The following is a 26,545-nucleotide window of genomic DNA, read 5'->3' as shown; positions in this document are numbered from 1 at the left end:
GAGTGAGTGAAAGGCTGTGTGATGTTCCACTGCTTGCCAAGCTAAACCGCAACAAGGGTGAAAATGCAGGTCTTTTCAAAATACTATTTATAGACTATCATATTACACTGACCAAGTGGAGTTCTGCTTTGCTTTTAGCTGAGCAGTTGGGGACAGTGCCATTTTTCTTCTGGATGTCTAGGGACTTGTTTCCTTCTCACTTCCATTCTGTGATATATTTTTTCAAGCCTTTTGTTATATTTGAAAAGATCCTTTATTTTAGCTCGTGTTTTCGTGCATTCATCTGATTACAGACTAGCTCTGTTGAGCCTGTGAAATCCATTATGTTGGGTTTCTTTGGATCTAGTTGAAGTCCAGTACTTTTCTGAGTAAAAGTAGCTTCTTTTATTGAGGAAAGTAGGAAAAGGAGGAAAGTAGCTTCTTTTATTGATTTTTTTTAGAGTCATTTTGTATATGAAAAATATACAGTCTGTCTGTACTTGAATGAGATTTCTGATTTCTTTCATTCAGTTCCTTCTTTAATTATATTAGAGGAAATCACTCAAATATTATTTCTCTTGCTTTCCTTGTGTTTGCTGAATTTGGATTTGTGCACTGACCGTATTTCTGATTTTCACTACTGTTTTGTGATCTTCTTTGCTTATTGTGGTTTGTAGTACCTTGATTAGCTCCTGTAATACTATGTTTACAGTTTTGACCTTGAAACTCTTTTATCCTGAGCCTGTCTTCTGACAGTTTACTTTGTATGTAGTAACAATCAGTATAAATCTAGTTTTCTTAAGGTTGGTTTCACCTTTTCTGCAATTTTACTTTCATCAGATTCCATCAGTAGGAAGGAAATAATTCAATTTCCATCTGTAGCCAACAGGTCTGACAACTGTTATACCTTCTAAACCTTTCTAAGTAATTTGAGGTTTGAGCCTGCGTTCCCAAAGCAATGTGAACATTCCTACTGTGTAAGTTCAATGGCTAGGCTATAGCAAATGACAATTGTCCATGCTCCTAGTCCAGTGCTTCATACAGGAGATGGGCTGGTGTCTTGAGTTTGTCTAAATGTAAGTGGAAGCAATATGCCCTAATATAATCTCTGTGTTTTCAGTAATCGTAATCTAAAATAAATCTGTTTGTAATTTCAGTACTAAAAATAAAATAAAATCAGTAGTTTGTTTTGGCTTTGAGCCTCTTTTTACCTGTTATTTTATTTGTATTAATTATAGACTAAAAAAATGAGCCTTCTAGTGCATCTAGAAGGCTCATTTTATAGCCTAGTGCGTAGGCCAGGGGCTACGTAATGATTGCTGTTAATTATTGGCAAATGATCAAGTAGGCGATCAGCTGAGTTGTTTCAACTTGTCTGTACCTCCCTTTGCCACTTCTATAGCAACAGTAATATTGCTTTGCTTCTTCTGTGGTTTTAATTGCTCATCCAATTGGGTATCAATACTGTTTTATTAGTCTTATAGCACCTACCACAGATGTTTTCCAAATGATTCACATACTGAAAGGGATTGATTATGTCAACGCAAAGAGTCGCCTGGAGAGATATTTAAAGTACTTTATTTTTTAAGAAATCAAGCTTAACTTTTAGAACCCTTACATCTTTTTCCAACTGACGTTCACTTATTTGTAATTTCATATAATGGAAGTGTTTGGCTACAGTCAGAACAGGAAATTCACAGGTAGACATCAGTCAAACAGATGCTTCTAATCCTTTCTAGGTAGTTATCAGAGACAGATTTTGTAGATAGTACTGTTATAGGAAAATCTGGCTGAGGCTACAGAGACCCAAAACTTTTGTAAGAAACTTCAAATCTCAGATACTCAGAAACCTGTTGAGATAGTTTTCCTTCCTTTAGGCTCCAAGACATATACTAATTTTATAAGCAAAAAAAAAAAAAGAAAAAAAAAGTAAGTGTTTAGGGCTAAGCAAAGCAAAACAGTTATTTCAACCAAGCTATGTTTTAACATTGCTCAAACCTCAAGCTCACAGCAGTGATGCTACAAATATTGAATCAATCCTAAAATTAATGGAACTCTGTATGAGCTGGCACACCTTTGTTTTTCTCAACTTTGTCTGAGACTTTTGTCTATATCTTTCATAAATTTTTCTTCTGTCGATGTTGACTTCACGATTAGATTCAGTCCTCATTTTGTGCTTCTCCAGCTCAGCTGCTCACTGTTAGCTTCCTTTGCAGTCTGGAAAGAATAACAGGCATTTCCAAGGTGCAGTTTAGCCTGTTTTAGACGCTACTTTAGGCTGAGGTCAGTCATGCCTGAGAATTGCTCTTACTGTGTAAGAGGACCAACTTGGAATCAGAAGCTCACACTGTATAAATTTAACAGGTGAATCCTGCTCTGATTATTAAGAAAGTCTACATAGGTAGAAGAGTTTCAGTATGATGCAATATGTTATGATAGATAATCATAGAATTACCAAGACTGGAGAAGACCCCCAAGGTCATCCAGTTCAACCATCTACCTCCCACCAATATTTCCCCACTAAACCATGTCCCTCAGCACAACATCCAAACAGTTCTTGAACACCTACAGGGATGGTGACTCCACCATCTTCCTGGGAAGCTCATTCCAGCACCTGACCACTCTTTTGGAAAAGAAATTTTTCCTAACATCCAACCCAAATCTCCCCTGGAGCAACTTGAGGCCATTCCCTTTTGTCCTATTGCTAGCTACGCAGGAGAAGAGGCCAACTTCCAGCTCACCACAACCTCCTTTCAGGTCATTATAGAGGGCAATGAGGTCTCCCCTGAGCCTCCTCTTCTCCAGAGTAAACAGTCCCAGCTCCCTCAGTCATTCTTTATAAGACTTGTGCTCCAGACCCCTCACCAGCTTCATTGCCCTTCTCTGGGCACTCTCCAGAGCCTTAATGTCTTTCTTGTAGTGTGGGGCCCAAAGCTGAGCACACAATATTCAAGGTGTGATCTCACTGGGGCTGAATACAGAGGAGTGGTAATTTCCTTGCTCCTGCTGCCTACACTGCTTCCGTTACAAGCCAGGATACCATTGGCCTTCTTGGCCATCTGTGCACACTGCTGGCTCATGTTCAGCCAAGCATCAACCAACACCCCCAGGTCTATTTCCTTCACAGTAATCCATCACACCTGGAAAATTCTCCTTTGCAAATCTAAAGGAAATTAATGATCATTCTTCTTAACATTGCAAAATTATTGGTTCAGTTGTTTCTAGTTATTCAGAACTGAAACATTAGCAAAGCAATTTTTTACCTATTGAATTCAAATATAATTGAAGCACCAGGAAGCTCCTCCTCTGTGCTTCATTCATAGCTAATGATCTTTGCTTCCTAAAATCATCATGAAGATTATAATGACCTTTGAAAGGAAGAACTCATGCAAAGCAGCCCCCAGTGCTCTTCAGGCTTAAGGGCAACCTCAGAAGAAGGCAGGGTTAAGAGTCTGCTGGCTAGCACTGACATAGGCTTTAGTTTTGCTTGCTAGATAAATAGAAAGGGCAGGACTTGTGCGTTTAGTCCACCCCTTGGTTTAAACAGCAACATGACAAGTTATGGGAAGGGGAGATCATGTTGGAAGAGTTCACCTGGGATGTCTTGGTCCTGGGGCAAAGAATGGCAGGACAGAAAGGTCAAATATCCTGACTACATAAACGCCACTTAGGCTGCTTAATAGAACAGCAGAGGCACTTGGCACAAAGGCAGCAGCATGCTTCAACTTCTCAGCTGGAGGAATGGCCCACAAACACTGTCATCGTGGAGCACCGCAGATTATTAGAGGAATAAAGACAAAACTGTGCTTGATTTCCAGAATGGAAGGGGCTGGAAATCCTCGTGACCCTGTCAGGGCTTTACTGTTCTTAATGGGTCTGCCACAGAGAAGAGCTGTGTTTGAACAGTGGAGGGGTACTGCTCCTGGGGGAAGAGTTCAAAAACACTAGCTCAGGAGCATTAATAAAAATATTTCCCACTGTTTATTCATCAGAACTTGAAAGTAATAGCTACTGCAGAGCTCAGTGGCAAAATCTGTACATTTATGTCATAAAATACAGACATCTCACTTCTAGAAGCTGGTAACAGTATTTATTGTAAAATGGATGAATTTGTTAAGATAACTAGTTTCTGGTATAAGCAGTCCCCATGAAGAGGGCTTAATGCTTATTTCTAATCTCCTGGAAGATTGTACAAATGAACAAAATGAGGTTAATCACCAGGGAAAATCACCAATGAAGCAATACATCTTTTATTAAGTATTAATTATATTTTATTTGTTCCCATCACAGAATTTACAGGGTTCTCATGAATCGAGGATTAATTCAGAGGTTTATTTATTTACTGTACGGTTTTTTATTTATTTTTTTGTACTGTAAATGGATCCCCTCTTAATTGAAAGTGAATGAATTCATTCTGTATCAGCTTTCTGCTTGAGAATAAAATCCTTCGTAAAAGATCTGGCAATCTTTGTCAGAGAAATCCAGGCAGAGTGAAACATTTGATTGTACAAGCTGTTAGAGCCTAATGAGTTCTGCATCTAGACACTTGTATGTTGTTTTTTTTTTCACTTGATCCTGCAGTAGCATAGCAGTTTATGCATTTAAATGTGCAAGACTTGTTCGGGAGGAAGATTTGTAATAAGAGAAAGCAGCGTGTTCCATCGTTTTAGTATAGCATCTGTTATTATCATTCAGTGCTGCTCTTAGCCCAGCATGCCCTTCCTCTAAATATCTTATTAATTAAACTGGCTTAGTAGGAAAATAATTAATACTTTCAGTTCTATGCCTACTTAGAAAGGATTTGGAAACTGAAAAAAAGATTGCTTTCGTCTAAGCTTCAAACTGGCGTGGTTTGATTTGGGTTATGGGGGGGGGGGGTTGATTTTCTTTTGGGCATTCTGGAAATAGATTACAACTAAAAGGGGATGTGTGAAAGAACCTATGTATTTAGTCTTCTGAAAATTTAGATAGACTATGCTAGGTGGACTGCAAGATAATCTATGTTTCTGAGAATTCTTGCCCTATGTTTGAGTATGTTGCTCAGTGATACTTTTGGGAAAGTTGCTCCTCTGCTTCTGCATAATATTCACTTTAGGACTCAGACCCCAGAAATATTACTGGGTTTCTTACTGCTGCTTTTATAATGTGATGGGAATGCCTGGCCATGAAGTCAGCAGTAATTGTGCTGCATAACTACATAGCTGACTGTTCACAAGGCAAAAGGGTGGGATGAGGAACGCCAGTGGGTGCCAGTGCCTGTGTAAAATGACAGACATGTTCATGTCCTCAGTGGTTGACTTCGATGGCTTGATCTACACACCCCAGGGGGTCTGTACCTTTTGTTGGCCGTTCTCACCTGGCTTATTTGTGTATATGAAAACCCAGCAGCTAGTATGGAAATCTATCTGCTTGTATACAACATATGGTTATACTCCTGCAGTCATGTGCACAGATTTGTATGTAAAGCGTGAGTCTGTTACTTTGCTATTTCTGGTGAAGTTCAGAAATAGCAGAATTTGCCTCTCTCTTTGTTTTGTGAAGAATGCTCCTGGCCTACAAACAGAAACTGCTGCTTTGCTGCTGGTTTGTCCAGCTTAATTGCCCTCCAACCAACACAAGCTGAGTGCTCTACTCTGTTTGCATTTGGGGAAAATTACTGTTTCTCAGACTTACTGGAAAAGGAGTTCAGTAAGGCCAAATTAGTCTTTAAAGACAGGATTTTAATGATCTGTGTGGTGGGAGAAGGCTCAAGGATTAGCTGTAGATTGTTTTGACTTTTTTTTTTTTTGGAGGGACTGATGGTGGCTGTTCTTAGAGAAGAAGCTTTAAACGCCATACCAGAACGAGGCTGTTTGGATACAATGAAAAGACAGACGGATGGCCAGTCTACAAGGCAACTCCGCAGGCTGATTGTTGGGGTGTCTATCTGTCAAAAGCATATTAGAAATTTAAGTTCTGCTGAAAGGCAGTGAGGTGCCTAAAGCACTTCTTAAACTGGGCTGTTACATTAAGAGCTTCGGAAATAAAACTCTGCCACACAGCAGGCCAATGGGGCTTGTACTGCCATAATTCTGATTGATGTTGAAGCTCAGAGGGTGTGTTCAGAGGAAAACAGGGGTTTTATTAGCTACAGATTGTGTCTGCTGGCTTTCTCAGTCCTAAAGAATACATGTTCAAAGCCGATCTTAAAAATGAAGAAATCTAAATTGATATTATGGAATTGAATGCTTTTTAAATCAGTGCTGCCTTGTTCGTGCTAAGCCACTCGTATCTAACAGCAAATAAATTGCAATGAATGCAGTGTGTCAGTGTGAGCACAGCTAATTCACCAAGTATATTGTGTTCCTCTGGGAACAGAGTACAGCCAGCAGCGCCGGAAAAGGTTACATCCTCATGTTTTCAGGGGCAGAGTGTTTTGGAGCCCCTTTTGCTTTAAATCTGCCTTGGGCAGACTGAAGAAGCAAAGTCCCAGTTCATCTGTGTGTGCATCTGCGCTGTGTCTGATAGGGGAGCATATGGCAGAAGCAATTCGCCCTTAACTGTGCCTCTTTTTTGGCAAGCATGAGCCTGTTTCTCAGAGAGCGCGCACAGTCACAGCCCCTCCTGCACATCACTTCTTGTGCCCCTTGCTTGCTGCCTTTCAGCAGTTTGCCTGAATCCATGTCCTTTGTGATGTTTTGGTTAATTGGACATTGTTTTAATTACTGCTGAACTAAACAAACATGAAATTTCTATCTGTCGTCTTGCTGCCCCGGTGACCACAGTCTCCATGCAGCAAATACAGGACGCAGGCTGTTGAGATCTGGTGTTAAATTACTGTCATGGAGTGTCATTTGTTTGTACTTATTTTGGGGAAAACATCCCTCCAGGGAGAAGACTCCATTAAACAGCTCATTTTTGGCACTATTCCGAACGCCTTGTTCTACTCTCATTGGAGTTAGTAGCAAACTAACCTTGTCTTCAGGGCACCAGCAGTGCCAGTCCTCTTCCATGGCCAGAGGACAATCCACAGCCATGTCTTCCTCCATGATCTTTCACATTACCTTCTTTTTTACCTTTCCTTCTCTAGCTTTTGCATTATTTTTTTGTTCGCTCTTTACAAGAAACGTTTGGGTCACGTATCCAAATTGGGAAATGGCAATTGAGACATTCCCTCAAATGAGTCAGTCTATAGACATTTCTCTCAAAATCAGCCTTACTTCAAGACCAAGGAGTTTCTGTGGGCTTTTGACACACTCGTTTGCCACTGATTGTGAGTGGAGAAGAAGCATTTTGAAACATTTCCTTTCTTTTCTGTTAATAATCCCCCTCTCTTTTGCTTTCAGCTTTGGAAAGAAAGATATCAATGAGGCAAAGCAGAGAGGAGCTTATAAAACGAGGAGTGCTAAAGGAAATTTTTGATAAAGGTAAGCGTTCTTCTTTTCACAATGTTAAATTGTCCATATAGTTTTATGGACAGATCTCACTTTGTCATAACATTGAGAACTGGCAGTACCATCTGGAATGTCAGAACCGTACAGAAGAAGGTCTTCAAACATCTCTTGTGGATCTTGCAAATAAACTTGTAATCAGAAATGTAAAGCAGTAAAAATATAAATCACAACATTGTGCAGTAGTCACCTGCTGCAAAACACAAGGCATTCCTACTGAGGGGAGATGGAATGGATCTATGCATGCATTTATTATCTCTGGTTGAGTCACTGTAGGATTAATGGTTGTGGAGAAGAGAAATGTTTCTAAGGTTTGGGATTGTGTGATGAGCATAGAACACTTGAAACAACTCAGAATACGTAATAATAACATTTCCCCATTCAGAACCATTCATTTGTTGAGTTGGTGATGTATTACTTATGCAAAACACCATTATTTTACATAGGTAGCATAACGAATAATTGATATCTATTACATATTTGTGAGTACTTAACTCCAGCTTTTGTTTGTTTGCTGCTTCTCTTGTCAGTAACTAAGGCAACTAATTAAGCAAACTGTATTGGCATGCCAAGGTTGCATTTTAATTTCAATAGAACTTAGGTATGTGCTTTGATGCCTCATTAATTCCAAGTCTAGAAGTGTTTAACAATACCACAACAAAACCTGGTAAAAGTCAATTGAAGTTATAAACTTCCAGAGTTTTTCTAAGTAGGATCTATCTTATAAAATCTGGACCATTTAAATCTACTTTGATCTAGCTTGTTGGGAAAGAAGAGATGATGTAAGAATTTACTAACCCAAACAAAATCAATGTGCAGCTTGCGATTGCTTTCTATGGTTTTCATCTGTTACCTATTCTAGATGCTTTTTAATCTTTTGAGGGTGCCTGAGCTCTTACTATGGCTAGATATCTTGAAAGTCATCCTAGATGCAAGTGCAGAGTAGAAACCACAACTGACAAAAGATTTTCCCTTCTTGATGCCTTGGTTTTCGCACTTTCTGGACAGTAACTTAGATTGAATATGCAGCCAGGTGTCTCCATTGCCAGCAAGGCTCCCAGTTCAGCACCCTGGGGAGCTTGGAAGTCAGCTTCTGGTCATCCCTACACTCACTTAAAGGCATCCTTAATAAAATCTCTCCTGTGCAACTTGATCCTGTTCTCTGCCTTGAAACTCTGGGAAATTCTCCCTTCTCTCCTGCAAAGGGCTGCAGCAGTCTGTAATCTTCTTTGTTGCCTGGTGAAGCAGGCATTATGTTGTCTGGAGGTCCTCATCATGAAAACAAACAAAAAATCTCCTCTTTGTAGTCATTTTTCACCTTTTCAGATCTAGTATGAAATACATGCTGCCTTTTCCTATTTCCAGTACGAGGAAACTATATAGGAAACTATACAGATAGACTGACATAAGAACAGAAATTCTGGAACTGCAGTGCACTTAGTGTTATTTTATCATCCATGCTGAAGAAAACCAGAATGAGACAGCCAGTTTGTTCTCCTGTTGTGTAGAGTGACACTCTGACTAGTTTGCTTTGGGATTTGCTGGCTTTTCAGGTGACTGTGTGATCCAGCAGGTGAGAGCTAACAGAGCGCAGTAAATCACAGTGTTCACACATAGGAGAGTCACTGCATTCCGGCTGCTATTTTTGGGAAACAATAAATGATTTTATTATTTTGGTGACCCTCGTACTTAAACTGTTGAAGTGAAACCACTCCAGACTGAAGTGCAGGGAGCTCATTTCTTGGCAAGGTCCAGACTCATGCCCAAATAACTTTTCGTTCTTTTATAGGTTCTGTAACTTGAATCTTCTGAAAATGTAGGCAAAGTCTTTATTTCAAATACAGTGTACTTTTAGAAAAACAGTACATTGAAGAAGTATCTGATTAGATACCTTTTGTTCTAATAGTTTGTGGACTGGCAGAGCCAAGAGCTCAAACACAAAGATGAATAGCTTTGATTTTAACATCAAACCGTAACCATTTCAAAAGCGACTGTCTATAGAGTTGCCCAGTGTGCTACGATACCAGTCAAAGAATTAAACAGACTGGTAGTATTTTGATACCTCTTCTTTAATCTGAACATAAACAGGTTTTCCTGTAGTGGGAAATCTCTGAATGTGTATACTGATCATTTGCTTCAGAGATAATAATGCAATGATTCCTCAGGGGTGATCTTCATCTTCGTATTTTTGTACTGTCCATCTGAACAAAATGAGGTTTTAAAACCTATATTTCAAATTACCTATATCCTGTCAGGATTTGAAAATGTTCTGTGAACCATAAATAACAGAGCTCAGTGTTGCATCGCCTCGGCATGGATGTGCCCCACCCTTCCTACCCTTCACCATCAAGAATAATTTCCTAGCTGTTCTTACTTGAAAGCAGGCCAGTACTGAAGAAGACAACTGAAAATAGAAAGTAACATGGGATGTAGAATTCTCCGTATCATTTTCATTTCCTTGGTCATTTATCTGTGGAAGGAGCTCATGAGCTTGACATTGTTCAGTCATACGAGAAGTTCTCTATTGCAAGGTGTTCAGAATCAAAAGATATGGTGATAAGGTAGGCAGAGCTCCAAAGAAATGAAACAACAAAAAGACTGGTCTGTACTAGCTAGGCACTGTCCACATGCAAATTGGGCTGCTTCACACTAAGTCATTTTCGACAAGTACCCAAAAGTGAATCTGGTTAATGAGTTCCTGAGTACAAATCATGCTTAATCATAGAATCACAGAATCATAAAGGCTGGAAAAGACCTCCTTTCGTCTCATCCACTAACCTGTGCCACATCTACATGTTCCGTGAACATCTACGGGGATGGTAACTGCACTGCTCCCCAGGGAAGCCTGTTTCAATGTTTGATCACTCTTTCTGAAAATATTTTTTTTCCTAATATTCAACCTGAACCTCCACAGCACAATTTGAGGCTGTTCCCTCTCATCCTATCTCTAGTTACCTGACAGAAGAGATCAACCTCCACCTCTCTACAATATTCTTTCAGGTCGCTGTATAGAGCTATAGGGTCTCTCCTGAGCCTCCTCTTCTCCAGACTAAGCAATCCCAGTTCCCTCAGCTGCTCCTCATAAGACTTGTGTTCCAGACCCTTCTCAGCTTCACTGCCCTTCTCTGGGCACACTCCAGGGCCTCGATGTCTTTCTTGTAGTGAGGGGCTCAATACTGAACACAGATCAGGGTACAGCCTCACCAGTGCTGAGTACAGGAGGACAGTTTCTTCACTAGTGGCATTACTGACCATTACTGACTGGTGCCATTGTATTACTGATACAAACCAGTATGCTCTTGGCCTTCTTGGCCAAGGTGATCTGCTCCATAAACTTCCCTGATACCAAGGTCAGGTTGACAGGCCCATCATTCCCCAGATCCTCCTTATGACCCTTCTTGTAAATGGGCGTCACACTGACAGTTCTCCGATCACCTGGGAGCTTCCCAGTTGACGAGGTCTGTTGATAAATGATGAAATGTTGTTTGTCAAGCGCTTTTGCCAGTTCCTTCAGTACCCTGGAGTAGATTCCATCTGGCCTCATGAACTTGTGATAGTCTAAGAATTACACTGAGCTGAGAGTTCAAACCCTCATCCTTCAGTAGATAAGACTGGTGCTGGATGAGCAGTCTAGCTGCTAGGCCAAACAAGCTCCCAGGTCGACCTCTTTTGAACATATCATCTCACATTTCTGAGCCTTCACTCCATATTGTTCTTCTCATATGCAAAGGTGAACCAACAAGTCTGGGTAGAGTTTTCTGCATCGGAGAATTTTCTCTGAGGTTCTGCTGCTTCCATGGCAGGAAGCAGGATCAGCAGGGCAGCATCCTTCACATGCTCATTTTGCTGCAGAGTTCATGTTGTTCACTTTAGTCCCTTCCAGATCAAACTGACTCACACTCCGCCTGCTTTATCAAAAAACCTCATGCATTTAGGGACAGTCTTTTTCCAGTTAGAAACAGCAGGCTCTGAGAAAATGCAGCAAAGGATTCAGCAAGCATGAGAACAAAAGATTATGTTATCAATGTGCAAAATTAAGTTTAAACTCTTATTCAGTTCCTTAAGACTAATTGATTCATCCATATATATCATAATTGCATTACTAGAATTCTTTTCATTTGTATGTCAGCTAACTAACATAGCTTTTAGTGCTTTAAAAATAGCAATTAATTTGCCGTTTATATCTGATTGTCAAGCATGCCTCTGATCCAGGATTAATTCACACTGAGAGATTCTTCACTCTACGAATGATGATTTTATCTGTGTTTGATCTGTTTTCTGTGTTTTAGCAGCTTCCTTTGTAGCTTTAAGCCAGCTCAAAATTAGGGTATATGTTTCAGTCATGATTCTGTGTCATGTCTGATCATTTCAGTCAAATCTGAGGATGATTTTTAGAGTCTAGATGAAGATTAGAGATATTTGGAGGGAAGATTAAAATAGGTTATGCTGTCAGTACAGAGAACTGTCGTGCTTGTTATTATGTTGAAAAATGAAAGTCAAAACTTTATCTCACGTTTTGCTTCTTCTCAGCCATGCTGAATATACCTTGAGAAGTGCAAAGTGCATTTAAGACTGTAAGATCAACATGTTACAATTGGCATCTCACTTCATTAAAATATGTAGATATCCTTAAAGAAAAAATCTTTCTCTTAGGTAAGAATAATAAAGTTAAATTTAGACCTGTGCCGAAATTAGTAAAAACTGATGGATATAATCACTGTCTTTAGTTCAAAAAGCAGTTATTCTGCTCAGTAAATAGTTATGGTCTTTCATGAAACCATACATCTGAGATAACAGCAGCCTTTTCCTGAGCACCATGAAGGAGTGTTTATAAAAGGGAGACAAATCAAGAACAGGATATATAGTATTTCCACTGAAACAGCTAAGTCAAAAAAACATTCAGCTTAAATGTTGGCTGAACTGTTGTTTGATCTTTGCTGTCTAGGGAAATAAAATGATTTGTATTGAATGACCGAAGCACCTACAGTGAAGCTGTGCTGTGAACAGTTGGCTGAAACCTTCAGTTTTGATTTATGTTGCCACCTTTTGCCAGCTCAGTTGATTGCTCTGAAAGCTACAGGTAGAATTTCAGTCAGCTATGATGTAACAGTACACAGTAAAAACTCTCGTTCTTCAAAAACACTGCAAGATAGCCAAGAATGTCAAGACCTTGCTATTTCATCTTTACATGTTATACAGAAACTTTACAAGTCAGAAAATAATCTGATTTCTTTCCAGACTTGTTAATTGCAGTGTCTTGACATCTAAGTGAAACTTATCTCTTCAGTGTTTTTTTCCAAAGCGTTATGCACATCTTATCCCTGTGAGGGGAAAATGTGTGCTCACTTGAATGATGTACATCTCTGGTACAGTGAGCAATAATATGGCTAGTCACAGTTGCCCCAAAATCAAGAACTAGATCTGGGTATTCTGAATTTGATTTAAAAAAATGATAATTTGAATGTGTGGTAACACTAGGCTCTCTTTACCTGCCTGCTGGGCTTTCTGCTTTACAGGTCACATTCTGGTTATATTTTCAGGCTTCCACTCATAATGGCAGAACACTTCATAAAATTGTAATTGAGATATCTGTGTAGTCTTTGCCTCTAGGTACCAGAGGGCTGTGCATAACAAGTTCTGATATAAAAATCATGTAGGTTGATGCTGTGGGGAATGAGCTGATCCCACCCTTCTGTTTTATATTATTTCTAATGTGAAGTGGTATTTGATAGTAAAACAACTAACAATTGCTGATCCAGAAATGTTTGCTCAAATTGATAAGTTATTAATAGTGACTTAAAAAAAAAAAAGACTTCTAAAATGTAATCTGCTTTATCTTAATATCAAGACCTTCACCAGGCAAGTATAGAAATTTTTCTTTCCATTACTTATACTCTTGGTCGTGCTGGAAAACTACAGTAGTTTTATTAGTACATAAAAGAGTGGCATATGTCTGTGATTTTGTTTGTGACCCTAATAGTGTAAAAAATGCTGGAAGGGAATAATATTTGTTACTGTTATTATTATTAAAATGTAAATCATGTATTGTTGTGTTTGGTTTTTTAAAGAAAAAAGTTTGATAGCTTCAGTTCCAGTCCATTCTCATTTCTCAGTTCGCAGCTTAAGTGGAGACAGAGGGAAAAACAGATTTTTTCACTCTATCAGATGAAAGGTGACTGGGAGCCATCCAGCTTAGACCACATATCATAATACATAATTCATACATCACATATCATATCACATAACAACCCTGTCAGGCAAATGAAATGCTGTCACACTTCTGTGAAACTGTTACAGACAGAACGTCAGTCAGATATATTCAAAAATTATTCAACGTAAGTCGTATTCTTGAGATCCGAACCATATTGTTTTGATTGTTATCACTGTCTTCTACATACATACAGTGGCTTAGTTCAGGTTTCTCACTCACAAACAATATATTACTGTTAGCAGGATTCACTTTAAATTCTTTCAGCATCTTATTTATGTGTCTTCTGTTATCATTTTGTTTTCTTCCAAATATTAACAGATGGAGAGCTCTCCATACCAAATGAAGAAGGAGCTTTGGAGAACGGGCAGCCTCTGGGCTCTGGACAAGTGCTGAGTTCCAGCCAGGTATCCCTGCCAGCCCTAGCAGAACTGGAGTCAGGCTCAGCACCTGGGGAACCCTGCTCATACGAGGTGCTCCCAACCACAGAGATCATGGATGGGACAGGTAACATCTCGTTGAAGACCAAGGTCTTCTGGTGGAGAAGGAGATGATAGCAAATAGATTATCATTGAGTGCTCCATAAAAAAATTTTTGCTCTCTCAGCACAGCAGTAACTGCTGCTTCTGCACAGGTCAGCAAGTAAAGCAAAGTCTTTGCATTTTGTGAACTTATAGCTGTGGATTTCTCTCCTGCTACTTCTCAGGTGTGCCAATGAGCTCAAGAGGTCTGACAATATTTTTAAACCCTGGGGTAGGTCTTGTCCTTTTCTCGCCATGTGGTGTTGGGTGACATTTACATCATACAACTTTCAGTAATTAGCAGCCAGCTGCGCTGCCCTAGATGAGGCTATCTAAGCTTCGTCCTCAATCTATGAAGAGACACAACAATCTGTACATCTAAGTTAACCACTCATTCTGTGTAGCACTGAGAGTCGTGGATGAAGGTCAGGTGAGGAAAAGTGACTAGCAAAAGTGCCCATCTGCGATCAGGTGAACTACGTGACCTCTTTGAAATGGAATAGCCCTTGTTAGGTGCTTTTACAGTTCTTGTATAAATCTAAAGACCACCCGCTAACATATAAGGTCCTGAGCAAGCTGTGGTGACAGACCATCCAGGATGTGACATTTGAAACATTTTTATTTGTATTCAACATGTGGGAATACGTCCCAGGCTGGCATAAGGGAGCTGACTTCTGTCAGAGGTAATGGGAAATTCAGCTGTTGTGTAGATGTGTGTTACTCTTTTTCTTTCTTTCCTTCTTTCTGTGTTATACAATGTTTGAGTGAAATCTATTAGTCTTAACCTGCATTCTTGCTCTGCTTTTCACATTCTACGACGGCTGTATCCGCTACTGCTTTGCTCGTAACGTTGTTGCGTCTATGATGTGGTTGTGTCCTCCAGTGTCTGAAGAGAGCCCCACATCCAATGAATCTGGAGTCCTCCTGTCCCAAGATCCTACAGCTAAGCCAGTCCTGCTACTTCCCCCCAAAAAATCTGCTGTTTTCCCTGGAGACCATGAGGACACCCCAGTGAAACAGTTGTCCCTCCTCAAACAGCCCCCTGCCCTGCCTCCTAAACCTATTGCCAGGATTGCCAGCCACTTAACTGGTAAGTTGGTGTTCCTAGACCCTCAGCATTACCATTTCCCTTATAGGAAAAGCCTGCCCTTATAGCAAGGTGCTCTGTGTCCTTCTGTAAAGATGTTCATCCATGTTGTTGTGTGTACTGGTAATGTATGTGTGTTGTACATAGGGCAGGTATCACAAAGCATTTTCAGGCTGCATTCATCAGGATTGCTTCAGGACTTTCCGCTCTCAGACATAATTACCTAATGCCAGCACAGCATTTCCTTCACTCTTTTTTATCAAGATGTACCATTGCCACAAGAATAACAGAATGTGCATCGATGGGAAAGGAAATATCAGGAAAACACTAGATATCTTTAAATGCCTTTAATCATAAGGGGCATTGGGGTTGAGAGGAGAATTTTGCTTGCTGCTATTGCTCTTTGTCACTTCTCCCCTCAACCACCATCTGGGCTGGTCCCACTGCACACACCCTACATTTTTCCCTGTTTCTCTTTCACTTGCCCCCCTGTCCTTACACAGGCTGTACTATCCCATGGCTTCTTGCCATTTTGACTCCCTGCTCACAGTTCCTGCCACCTGCTTCCTCTGGACTCCACTCTTCTGTCTGTCATTTAGGCCACTGAAACAGAGAATTATTTCATTTACACAGAAAAAAAAGGTTCCTTAAGTTCTTGCTTGCATCTTTTGAACAGTCTGCTCATAGTTTCAGCCACTTCCCAGGATGTAGCGCCTTGAAATCCCAAGCTCAAGATGAGATGTGGTTCATCTGTGTAGCGGGGCAGCTCCTGGTGTTCTCACTGGGTTGCTCTTCTGGTGTTAACGCTACTCCAGCCTTTTCAGGGCTAATGTGAAAAATGTTCAGTCTTTATTAATATATACAAGGTACTATTTTTCCTGGAATTTAATACTTGTTTTATGTAGGTTAAGAAAAATATCAGGAAAGAACTCATTAGGGAAGAACATGTTCTGGTTTTCTCTCATAACTGTATGTGGTCTCTTCATGTTTCTGTTTGGATGGCTACACATTTTTGTTCAGTGTAGTTTTTGTTCATTTTATGTGGAATCTTTTTGCTTTCTTGCCTGCCAAAATCTATACATAATTGCCTTATACTACAAACCAAATGGGCATTTCTGCAGCCTGGAAAGCCAGGTAGCAGTATTAATGGCTTCAGGTGAGGAAAGTGACAGCTTCCTATTACCTTCCACTTCATTCTAATTACAAAAAGCGGCTCAAAAATGAGGCCAACATGAAGAAAATATTTAAAAATAATAAAAATTAAAAAGGAATAGTGTAGATAAAAAAATAAGGTGTAGGAAAAACCTCTGGTACTAAGTACTCATCATTCATAAGCCTTCCTTTCATGGAAGATAGCAGAAGCATTGCAGGATGGGTGCTTCTGATGGTTTGGGTTTTTTTTGCAGCTGGAAATTTTGTGTGAAGTAGAATTGGTCTCAAGCATAAATCAATTGCTTGATGGTGATGACTTTCCAATTAAAGTGAAATATAACTGTGACTTCTCTTAGTTCATGGTAGCCTTTACTCATCTCTCATTCAATCATAACTGATCTCTTATATGTGCATATGGACAGACAGTTGTACATGCAGGAGAAAAGAGCTGAGATTCAGATTTGGTTAAGGTATTCCTGCTAGAACAGAAAGCTTCATTTGTACACACTTTATAAATAAACGCATTAAGCTTATTCTTAAGGATCCATTTACATTCATGGTCTAAGGATGTGTTTGTTCAGCTCCTTGTGTTCTCCAGTGGTAATCATATTAGCCATGCATAATTTTTGGAAATGAGCAGTCAATCCTAATGAAGCACCCTCATCAGTGAGAAGCAGAATTAAGGCTATTCTTTTTACTAATAACCCTAGAGACATCCTCAGCTTGTGTATGGGAAAACAGGTAAAATCTGAATCCTGGCATTCGAGGTGAGGATTGTTCTCATTATACACCCATTTCCCTATTAAATATTTTTTGAGAATATTGAAGGAAAGATTAAGAGATTCTGATCATGACTGGTAGGAAGGAACAGTGGTTAGTGGCCTGTTAGCTATCTCTGTTCAACAAGAGTGCAAGGGAAAATGTGATCTTGTGATGAAACACATTTCAGTCAGAAATGCCTCAGGTTCAGTCTTAACATGTTTGTATGTATGTATGCAAATGCGTGTATATGCATAACTATTTATGCATATGTAAATGTGTTTTTAACAAATGTAAATGGGAACATATGTTATAAAATCACTAAAGGTATAAAATCAGTAAAATGATGTCCCTTTGGGGTCAGATCTGGGACCAATACTCTTTAACTTCTTCATCAATGACAGTGACATCTGAAGGTTTGCAGGTGACACCAGGATGTGTGGTGTGGTCAACATGCCTGAGGGACAGGATGCTATTCAGAGAGACCCAGGCAGGCCCAAGTAGTGGGCCCAGGCTCTAGCAGTGGACCTCATGAAATCTAAATGTGAGGTCTTGCACTAGGTTTGCAGCAACTCCCACTATCGGTACAAGCTGGGGGAAGGAAGGAGAGAGCATAGCCCTGCTGAAAAAGTCTGGTAGATGGCAAGTTGGACATGAGCCAGCAGTGTTCCCTCATAATGCAGAAAGCCAGCTGTATCAGGGCTGCATCAGAAGAAGCATGGCCAGCAGGTTGAGGGAGGTGATCATACCCCTCTACTTTGTGCTGGTGAGGCCTCACCTGGAGTTCTGGGACTGGATGTGGAGTACAGAAGAGATGTGGACCTGCTGAAGTGATCCAGAGGAAGGCCACAAAAATGATCGAATGGGTGGAACGCCTCCCCTGCAAGTGCAGACTGAGTGAGCTGGGGCTGTTCAGCTTGGAGAAGAGAAGGCTCTGGGGAGACCTGAGAGCGGCATTTCAGTATCTAAAGAGGGGCTGTAAGAAAGAAGGAGACACTCTTTAGTGGCATCTGTTGTAAAAGGACAAGGAGAAATGGTTTCAAACTAAAAGAGAGGCAATTTAGATTGGGTATAAGTAAGAAGTTTTTTACAGTGAAGGTTGTGAGGCACTGGAACAGGTTGTCCAGAGAAGTGGCAGACAGAGACATTCAAGGTCAGGCTGGACAGGGCTAGGAGCAACCTGAGGTAGGTATAAATGTCCCTACAGTGTTCATTGCAAGGAAGTTGGACTTTAAGGGGTCCTTTCCCAACTCAAAAATTCTATGATTCTATAGTTAGGACAAAAAAAAAAAAAGAATGAATAAACACAGAACTTGAGGAAATAAGAGTTTTCTTTGTGTCTGATATGCTTCTTGCTGAGAACTTGCCCCAGAGTTCTTCAATAATGGTATGAAGACTGACTTGCAGGGTTTGTCAAATAATGTAATACAGGTTTTAGAAATGTCAAAGAAACAATCTTCACCTCTGAAAGCATGTGCTAATGCAAAGATCGGTCTTTTCCATGATAAGAAATGCACATAAAAGAGCAGGCCTAAAATAAAACCATGTAAAAGCACATACGATTTTGTGGAAAATACAAATGAATAATTGATTTTTAAAATGACAGGAAGATAATTGCCTGTGGCAAATATAAATCACACAGCCATGGCATGACTCTTCTCGAGGCCCAAGTGCCTTAAGAAGGGGATGAAACCACGCGGGAATGGGGATGGGGCCAAGAGCAGACTGTAGAGCAGTCACTGCTAGGGATGCCTCTGCTGCTGCAGAAGGGTGCTTGGTATTTTTCTCCACATCATCTCCCAATGTTCTTGGTAATGCTGCATCAGCACAGAGCATCCCTGTCACAGTACTGGGTGTGGAAATGCCATCACAGCCTCTCTCTACTTTTTACACTGTTGGATCAAAGCAGCATGCCTCTCTTAATCATTATTTGATTCCGTCCTAGCACAAGATGGGCAGACCTAGCAGAAAAATGCAATTCTTAATTGTTTTGAACTGTCAATTCAGTGCTCTGTATCTCCTGTTGGCCGGTTACCTCCTAGTGAGCTCCTCCTGACTTTCAAATATGATCATTATTAGAGAAACTTCACGAGCAGAATTTCTTTCAATTTTCATTTTCCAATATCCACATGCAGTGCTCAGGCATTTAAGACAACGTGTCAGCCCCCTCATTTCATTGAAGATTAAGGAAGAGCTGAAATCATCACCTGGGACCAAATTTAACTGAACTGCTGGGATTGAGTCTTTAGATTATCATAAAACTTTTAATGCCTAAACATCTCTTTCGTAATTATGACACACTTATTACTTAACCATGTACAGTTTTGAGTGGTCACAACTCTATTGGGAACCAACATCTTGCAAAATTTCTCATTACTGTGTACATGAAGAATCTAATCCAAAGGAGATTAATCAGACTTGCACACCTGGATTCACACAGTTGGCTTCTCTTCCGTCACATTAGTGTTTTGTGCAATGATTTAAAACTCTAGTAATCTTCTACAGAGAAAACCGTTATCACAGATTCCTTGCTCATATTTCTCCTACCCAGCTACTTATTTACAAATGTCAATGTCTGATGGATATTCCATACTGGAGACAATAAGCATTTTTATCTCTGCTTCATACATCACAAATATTGTGAAATTAATGAAAGAAAGAACTGTAAAATGCAGTCTCTTTCAGGCTTTTAGGCAAAATGGACAAGTCATTCTGTCCTTTAATCCACAGTGGTAGTGCCATTCCTAGTAGTATGCCTGGAACCCATGATTTGAGCAAAGTCCCATTTGTTCAGAACACTTGCTAATCAGTGCACTCTGTTTAATTTTCAGTGCAGGGCTTGTCACCATTGCTGATGACAGTGAAGACATATTGATATGTTTATGTGTGAATGGATCAAACTTTCCTTCTGTTGCAGTCACTCTCCTTTTAGCCTTTTTTTTTTAACAGGCACATGTAATTCTCCTGAAGTTAGACGGTAGACGAGTGGATTTAATGCCTCTGGTTCACTTTCAAGGCTGCATTTAGACATTAGCAGCCCAAAATGCTAACCATATCCTGGGGTGCATCAGGCTCAGCATTGCCAGCCGGGCGAGGGAAGGGGTTGTCCGACTGTGCTCTGTGCTGTATGGCCTCACCTTGAGCACTGGGGGCAATTGTGGGTGCCGCAGTATGAGAAGGGCATAAAACTATTACAGAGTCCATATAAGAGCTACAAAGATGGGGAAGGGTTTAGAGGCCAAGGCATATAAGGAAGAGCTGAAGTCTTTTGGTTCGTTCAGCCCAGAGCAGAGGAGGCTGAGGGGAAGCAAGAGATACCTGCAGTTGGAATCTCTTTTGAATTCACTCTGTATAGCATGTAAAAAAATAATGGTGTATCGTGGCACAGACATTGTCAGGTGAAGATGTTAATTGAGCATAGACAGCAGAAACGAATACAAAACTAACAGGCAGATCTGCACTTTTCGATGTGAAAATGAAGATCTTAGGGTAATCTTTCTAATTCAGGACCAGCTCCTGAAGTAAAATTGCCTGGAGCACAAAATGTATGAACACATTTTGTTACTACAAACCCCTTAGGAGCCTTATGCTCTCAGGGCTCTATATGATTTACTCCCTTTTCTTTTTTATCTTCTATTGAAGATGTGTTCTTTTATGGAGAATACAAAAAGAAGATATACACAACTAATGTGTATAAGAAAAACACAGTAACTTCCTGACCTGCTTGTGCTCGCAAAGAAAATCTTGAAAGTCTTTTTTTTCTACTGTACAGTAGACAATCTGCTTTAGTGGAGAGGACAGTAACCTGTCATTTGGCAGTCCCCTGAGTTAGATTTCAGCCTTGATGGAGCCTTCAGAACTTTTGCTTTCAAGAGAGGCAACATTGAGCAGATATCATGTCTGTCAGGCAAAGTTTGTGGCTGTCAGACAAAGTCTTGGTGACTGGAAAGAGGGAAATATCACTCCCATACTCAAGAAAGGGAGAAAGGAAGACCCATGGAACTAAAGGCCAATGAGCCACATGTTTGTGCTTGGGAAGACCATAGAGCAAATCTTCCTGGAAGAGATGTTAAGACATATGCGAGATGTGGAGGTGATCTGAGACAGCCAACTTGGGTTCACCAGGGGCAGATTGTGCCTGACCAGTTCAATGGCCTTTTTTTGGAGTGATGGCATCTGTGGAGAAAGGAAGGGCAACTGATGTCACCTACCTGGACTTGTGCAAGGCCTTTACATAGTTCCACACTACATCATCATTTCTAAATTAGAGAGATATGGGCATGAAGGTTGTACTGTTTGGTGGATAAAGATATGATTGGATGGTCATAGGCAGAGGGTTGTTGCCAGGTGGAGGCCAGTCACGAGTGGTGTCCCCCAGGGGTGCGTCCTGGGATCAGTGCTCGTCAACGTCTTCATTAGTGACATAGATAGTGGGTTCGAGTGTACCCTTCACAAGTTTGCTGATGACACTAAGCTGAGTGGTGCAGGTGACAAAAAGCGGGATGCTATCCAGAAGGACCTGCACATACTCAAAAAGTGGACACGTGAGAATCTAATGAGGTTTAACAAGGCCACGTGCAAGATGTTGCACTTGGATTGAGGCAATCCCAAATAAGAGAACAGACTGGGAGAAGAACTCATTGAGAACAGCTGTGTGGAGAAGGACTTAACGGTTCTGATGAATGAAGAGCTGGACATGAGCCAGCAGTCTGCCAGCACTTACAGCCCAGAAGACCAACAGTATCCTGGGCTGCACTGAAACAGGAGTAGCCAGCAGGGAGAGGGAGGTGTTTTGTCTCCCTCTACTCTGTGCTAGTGAAGACCCATTTGGAGAACTGTGTTCACGCCTGGGGCCCCCAGTACGGAAGGAATGCAGAGCTGTATGAGTGGGTTCAGAGGAGGGCCACAAAGGTGACTGAAGGGCTGGAGTATCTCTTCTATGAAGAAAGATTGAGGGAGTTGGGCTTGTTTAGTTTGGTGAAGAGAAGGCTCTGGGGAGATCTCAGGGAAGTTGGAACCGAGTAATCTTTAAGGTCCCCTCCAACCTCAGCCATTCTGTGATTCTATGATATGATATTGCACTGAAAACAGAAAGACTTGGGTTCTCACATCTGTAACTATCCTACTCTACAATTTGGAAAGACCACTATCTGTCCATGCCTCCGTTTTATCTTTGCACACCCTTTTCCTCACTGGTCTGTTGAAGAAAGGGAAGGCTTGCTGTTTGTGTGGGCTTTTTTGTTCTAGAGTAACATCAGTATCAAGTGGAAACTGTGGGTGCAGTAAAGCATCCACAGTAGCACTAAGGAAAGTCCAATACCGTGAATGAACTTGGCGTTATGCATGGTCTTCTTCCACCTTACTGTCCTTAAGCATTTTCAAGAAGCATTAGATCTTATAAGTCTTGGTATTGACCTTGTGCACCCTGGCTAGTAGATATGGATACTAGTACAAGCAAGCCCAGGATAGTCCATAGGGAGGGAAGGATAAAGAGATCAGAGAGAAGGGTAGTTAACACTAAAAAGAACCATCTGGAAAAGGACTTTAAAAATCAGATATTACTCAGGAGAGTGATGTCATTTGAAACTAGAGGAAGCAGCATCTTACTGCCAAGCTTTCTTGGGCCATAAGAGGATTCTGACCCTTCAATTCCTTTACCGTTTTACAGCAAGAAGTGTGAACTGAAGGTACAAGAAGCCACGGAACATGCAAAGCATTGCAGAGCCAAATGTCTGGGGTGGGATTCCATGCTATGTAGGGCTTGGCCTTGCAGCTCACAATATATATATATTTACTCTCATTTTCTTTGCTGCTAGCATATTCTGTGATCATTCCCCACACACATTTTGGGAACTCCAAGCCTTCCCATTATCTCTTCTCCCTTTTGAAACCCTTTCACTACGCAGCTCCAAAAATCTGCATCCTGCAACCTAGTCCAGGCAGAGGTGTTTGTTTATGGACCTCCCTTGACTTTCCATGGAAAACAGGGGAGTTTTTGCTTGACAGAACAACTCTGTTATTCAAGAATATGCCTGGAGTTAAAAAGGTTAAGATTAGAGAAGTATCTGCCAAGTCTTCGGTAAAATAATGTGTTAATCCTAACTATCTTACACCCTTTACCATCTTCTCCTCCTGTATCCTTTATTTTTCCAGTTTACTCCTATTTAACATTCAAACCCTGTCTCATTTCTCTTTTGCCCTTTAATGTAATTTTTGACCCCAGATTTTTTGCACCTTACAAAGCTGTAAGAGAGGTGACTTGTAGTAATTGCATTGCAGTAGCTGAGAAGGGTCAGATATGCCTGAGCTTTCACTCCAGCAGTGATGGTGATGAGTCATCCCATAACTTCAGACTCCAAACTGTTTTCCATGTTTAAGTGCCTGTTGAGTAGGAGAGGTTGTGCTTACTTCTCAGGGCTAGTTTGGGGGGTTAGTGCTTGAAGGTATTGAAGTGTGCCACAAGCCTTGTTAAGCATTGCTTACTATGTTTCTTATGGGGCATGTACAACCTTGGGATGTTTTTATGAGACTCAGATCTGCTGCAAAACAACCAATCTTTAAAAAAAGACAGTGCTGAATGAAAGCTATGCAGAGCTGTCTGTCACATGAGGGAGGGGTAGCACACACCCGCCTTGATTAGCAAACTCAGTACCTGCTCACCTTGGCACTGCCATGAAAATTAACACCAGGGCCTCTCTTTCTTCTGTTCTAGATCCTGGCGCTCCTGTGAAACTGCCTTGTATGCCAGTTAAACTGTCACCTCCACTACCTCCAAAGAAAGTCATGATTTGCATGCCTTTAGGGGGGCCAGACCTCTCCTCTCTCTCATCCTATTCCACGCAGAAGAGCTCCCAGCAGCCTTTGACTCAGCACCATCACACTGTCCTGCCATCCCAGTTAGCAGCTCACCAGCACCAGCTCCAGTACGGCAGCCACAGCCAGCACCTGCCTTCTGGATCCAGCACGTTGCCCATACACCCTTCAGGGTGCCGGATGATAGAGGAACTGAACAAAACACTAGCCATGACCATGCAAAGACTAGAAAGGTAATGGATCAACTTTTAAAATTATGTATTAATGTGCACTGTTTTCCTCCTAGCCTCAATGTCAATATTAACATCGGAGTCATGTTGACAGTTCTGGAATCAAGCCCCTTCTCTGGGGATCTAGCACCTTCAGAGCAGAGTCGTTGTTGGAGGAACAGAGACAAGCTTTTCCAGGCTTGTTAGAGAACTGTGTGGCAGAAAGATGAAAAAGACCAAATTTCCTGAGCCTTTGCCCTATCCTTGCTAGGTTACACTGCTAGTGTAGAAAAGGCTAAGAGAACATGTCTGGTTTGCAGTATATACTGTAGAGTATATAACTGCACAGCTCCAGTTATGTGGAGGATTGCTTAGAAAAAGAAAAAAAAAAGCAAGTAAAGGAAATGAAAGATTCAGAAAAGAGCATTAAAACCAAACGTGCCACTCAACCAGGACATCTGATTAGAATTACCAATTAGCTCAAAACAACCTTTAAGAACTTTGTACAAGTCATTTAGCAGGGCTTTAATACACTATTTAAATTATTTCAGTTACTTTAAATTAAGTATTTAACCCTTTCCACAGCAGCTCCCTTCTTATTCATTTGCATCTGGAGGAAGGTTGTACATTTAATCAGAAGAGCCTTACCCACCTTGGGGCTGTTTTTCATTACTGTCACTTGTGAGCATCTCTGAATGCTGTTTCAAGTGGTCTGAATAAGAGAAGCATGTTGCATAAATGCAAGCTGTCCTCATAGACTACTAGATCAGCAAGCTTTGGAAAAATTATTTTGACTTTTAGATGAAAATTGAGCAAGTTGCAGAATAGAGAAGATAGTCCAAAAATGACATTCTATTTAGTTACAAGTTTAGCTTTGTAACCAGCTTGTTCTAGGCACATCAGATCATCCTTCTGTTATACAGGAAGCTAAAATATTTGGTCTGACTGACAAAATGCCTAATGACTTGCCCCAATATCTCTTTGTGATAACATTACCTTCATTATATTGCACAGTTAAAAGGATTTCTATTAGAGATGGCAGATTCTCCTTGCTGCCACTAAAAATAGAGGAACAGAGACTGTCCTCCTCTGTCAGCTTATTTCACTTCCAGGATCTCTGCAGTTAGATCAAGGGGGCTAATGCTTCTGCAGCCTGACAAAATTCTCTGCTGGGGGAAAACTATAAGGACAGTGGTGGAGATCCTGTTCCCATCAATAAAAGAACTGTAGCAGAAGGATTAGAAAGAGCATCTACAAACCATCCTGTGCCCAGTGACCACCTAGTTACTCTCACAATGCTAGCAGGGCTGGTCAGATGCATATGCATCAACCCAGAGCATGGTGCACTGAGTGCAGAGGATAGAAGTGTCTCCCAGAGGCTCCTTTGTGGCAGCTCTGCTAATGCCATCTCCAGCACAGGTTGGATATTGACCTTACAGTCTGGCTCACATTGTGTGCAAAAGGCACAGTGAAATCTCTCAGAGTATGACTTCACTGTGGCATCTGTTGCCCCACAGCAACAAATGCTCCAATTTCTAGGCATCTATCAACTTTACGTCTGCAAGTATGCTTAACTGATTTAAAGGTTATGTTGTTTGGTTTTAACTATTAATTTGAATTCAAAGCTGTACTGCTTGTTAATAATGTAATAAGAGAGGATTCATGCCTTAATATGATGCAGTTGCATCCCTCTGCAGAAGAGAGTAAAAAAGGTTGTGGCACTGATATTTCACATTAAAAATTAAAATGAATCCTAGTTCATGATATTGCAGTTGGTTTTTCGTAGCCTTTTGGGGTGATGAACTGTTATTTCATTCATGAAATAAAGTATCGAGTACTTCAGTTATTCACCTTGTCAAAACAAATCAATAATGTTTCTATTCACAGGAGAGAAAATAGGAAATGACTGTTTCCTCTACTACAGCAATTGTTATTTCATAGTATTGATAGACATTTGCTTTTCTAAGCAAGACTGTGGCCTGTGCAGATTTTTAAGATACACACATCTAACTTGGGAGATTAGTTGTACCAAATACTGCTTTTTTCTAATGCTTCTGACAGTACTTCTTTTCCCTTAATTGCATAAACTCTGGATAGAACCCAATGGAAATCATATTTCAATATCTCTCATTGGACATTTCAGCCCAGAAATATTGAAAGCCTTTTAAAACTGCACAGATCCTAGATCTACTTTCTTCTTTTTAAAATTCAGTAATGTGCTCCCTTCTGTTGCATGCATGAGATAGACAGTGACATCCAGAGCTTTACTGTTCCTTCTGAGATAACACACTACTGGGTCACTGCTCTTGGGCCAACAATCTTGAGGCATTTGTTTTTGCTGATCAGTCTTCATCTTGAAACAGTCCTACATGATAGAATAATAGCCT

The 26,545-nt window shown here is 40.6% G+C and overlaps 1 protein-coding gene across 3 annotated transcripts in view; it reads left to right on the top strand.

Annotated features, from left to right (window-relative positions):
* Nucleotides 1-26,545, top strand: part of PHACTR1 (phosphatase and actin regulator 1) — a 262,086-nt gene that overhangs the window by 184,287 nt on the left and 51,254 nt on the right. For 2 of the 3 annotated variants that reach the window (XM_010708344.3, XM_010708348.3), the window contains exons 3-6: nt 7,305-7,385; nt 13,939-14,124; nt 15,022-15,228; nt 23,849-24,182. In XM_010708344.3, the coding sequence (XP_010706646.1) occupies nt 7,305-7,385; nt 13,939-14,124; nt 15,022-15,228; nt 23,849-24,182 (808 nt within the window). The remainder of the gene's footprint in view (nt 1-7,304; nt 7,386-13,938; nt 14,125-15,021; nt 15,229-23,848; nt 24,183-26,545) is intronic. The other variant, XM_031552743.1, reaches the window with a different exon arrangement.

This window comes from Meleagris gallopavo, chromosome 3 (genome assembly GCF_000146605.3).
Source record: "Meleagris gallopavo isolate NT-WF06-2002-E0010 breed Aviagen turkey brand Nicholas breeding stock chromosome 3, Turkey_5.1, whole genome shotgun sequence".
Lineage (NCBI taxonomy): Eukaryota > Metazoa > Chordata > Aves > Galliformes > Phasianidae > Meleagris > Meleagris gallopavo.
Note: the sequence above shows the minus strand (reverse complement) of the source record. Positions and strands in the feature narration are given on the sequence as shown.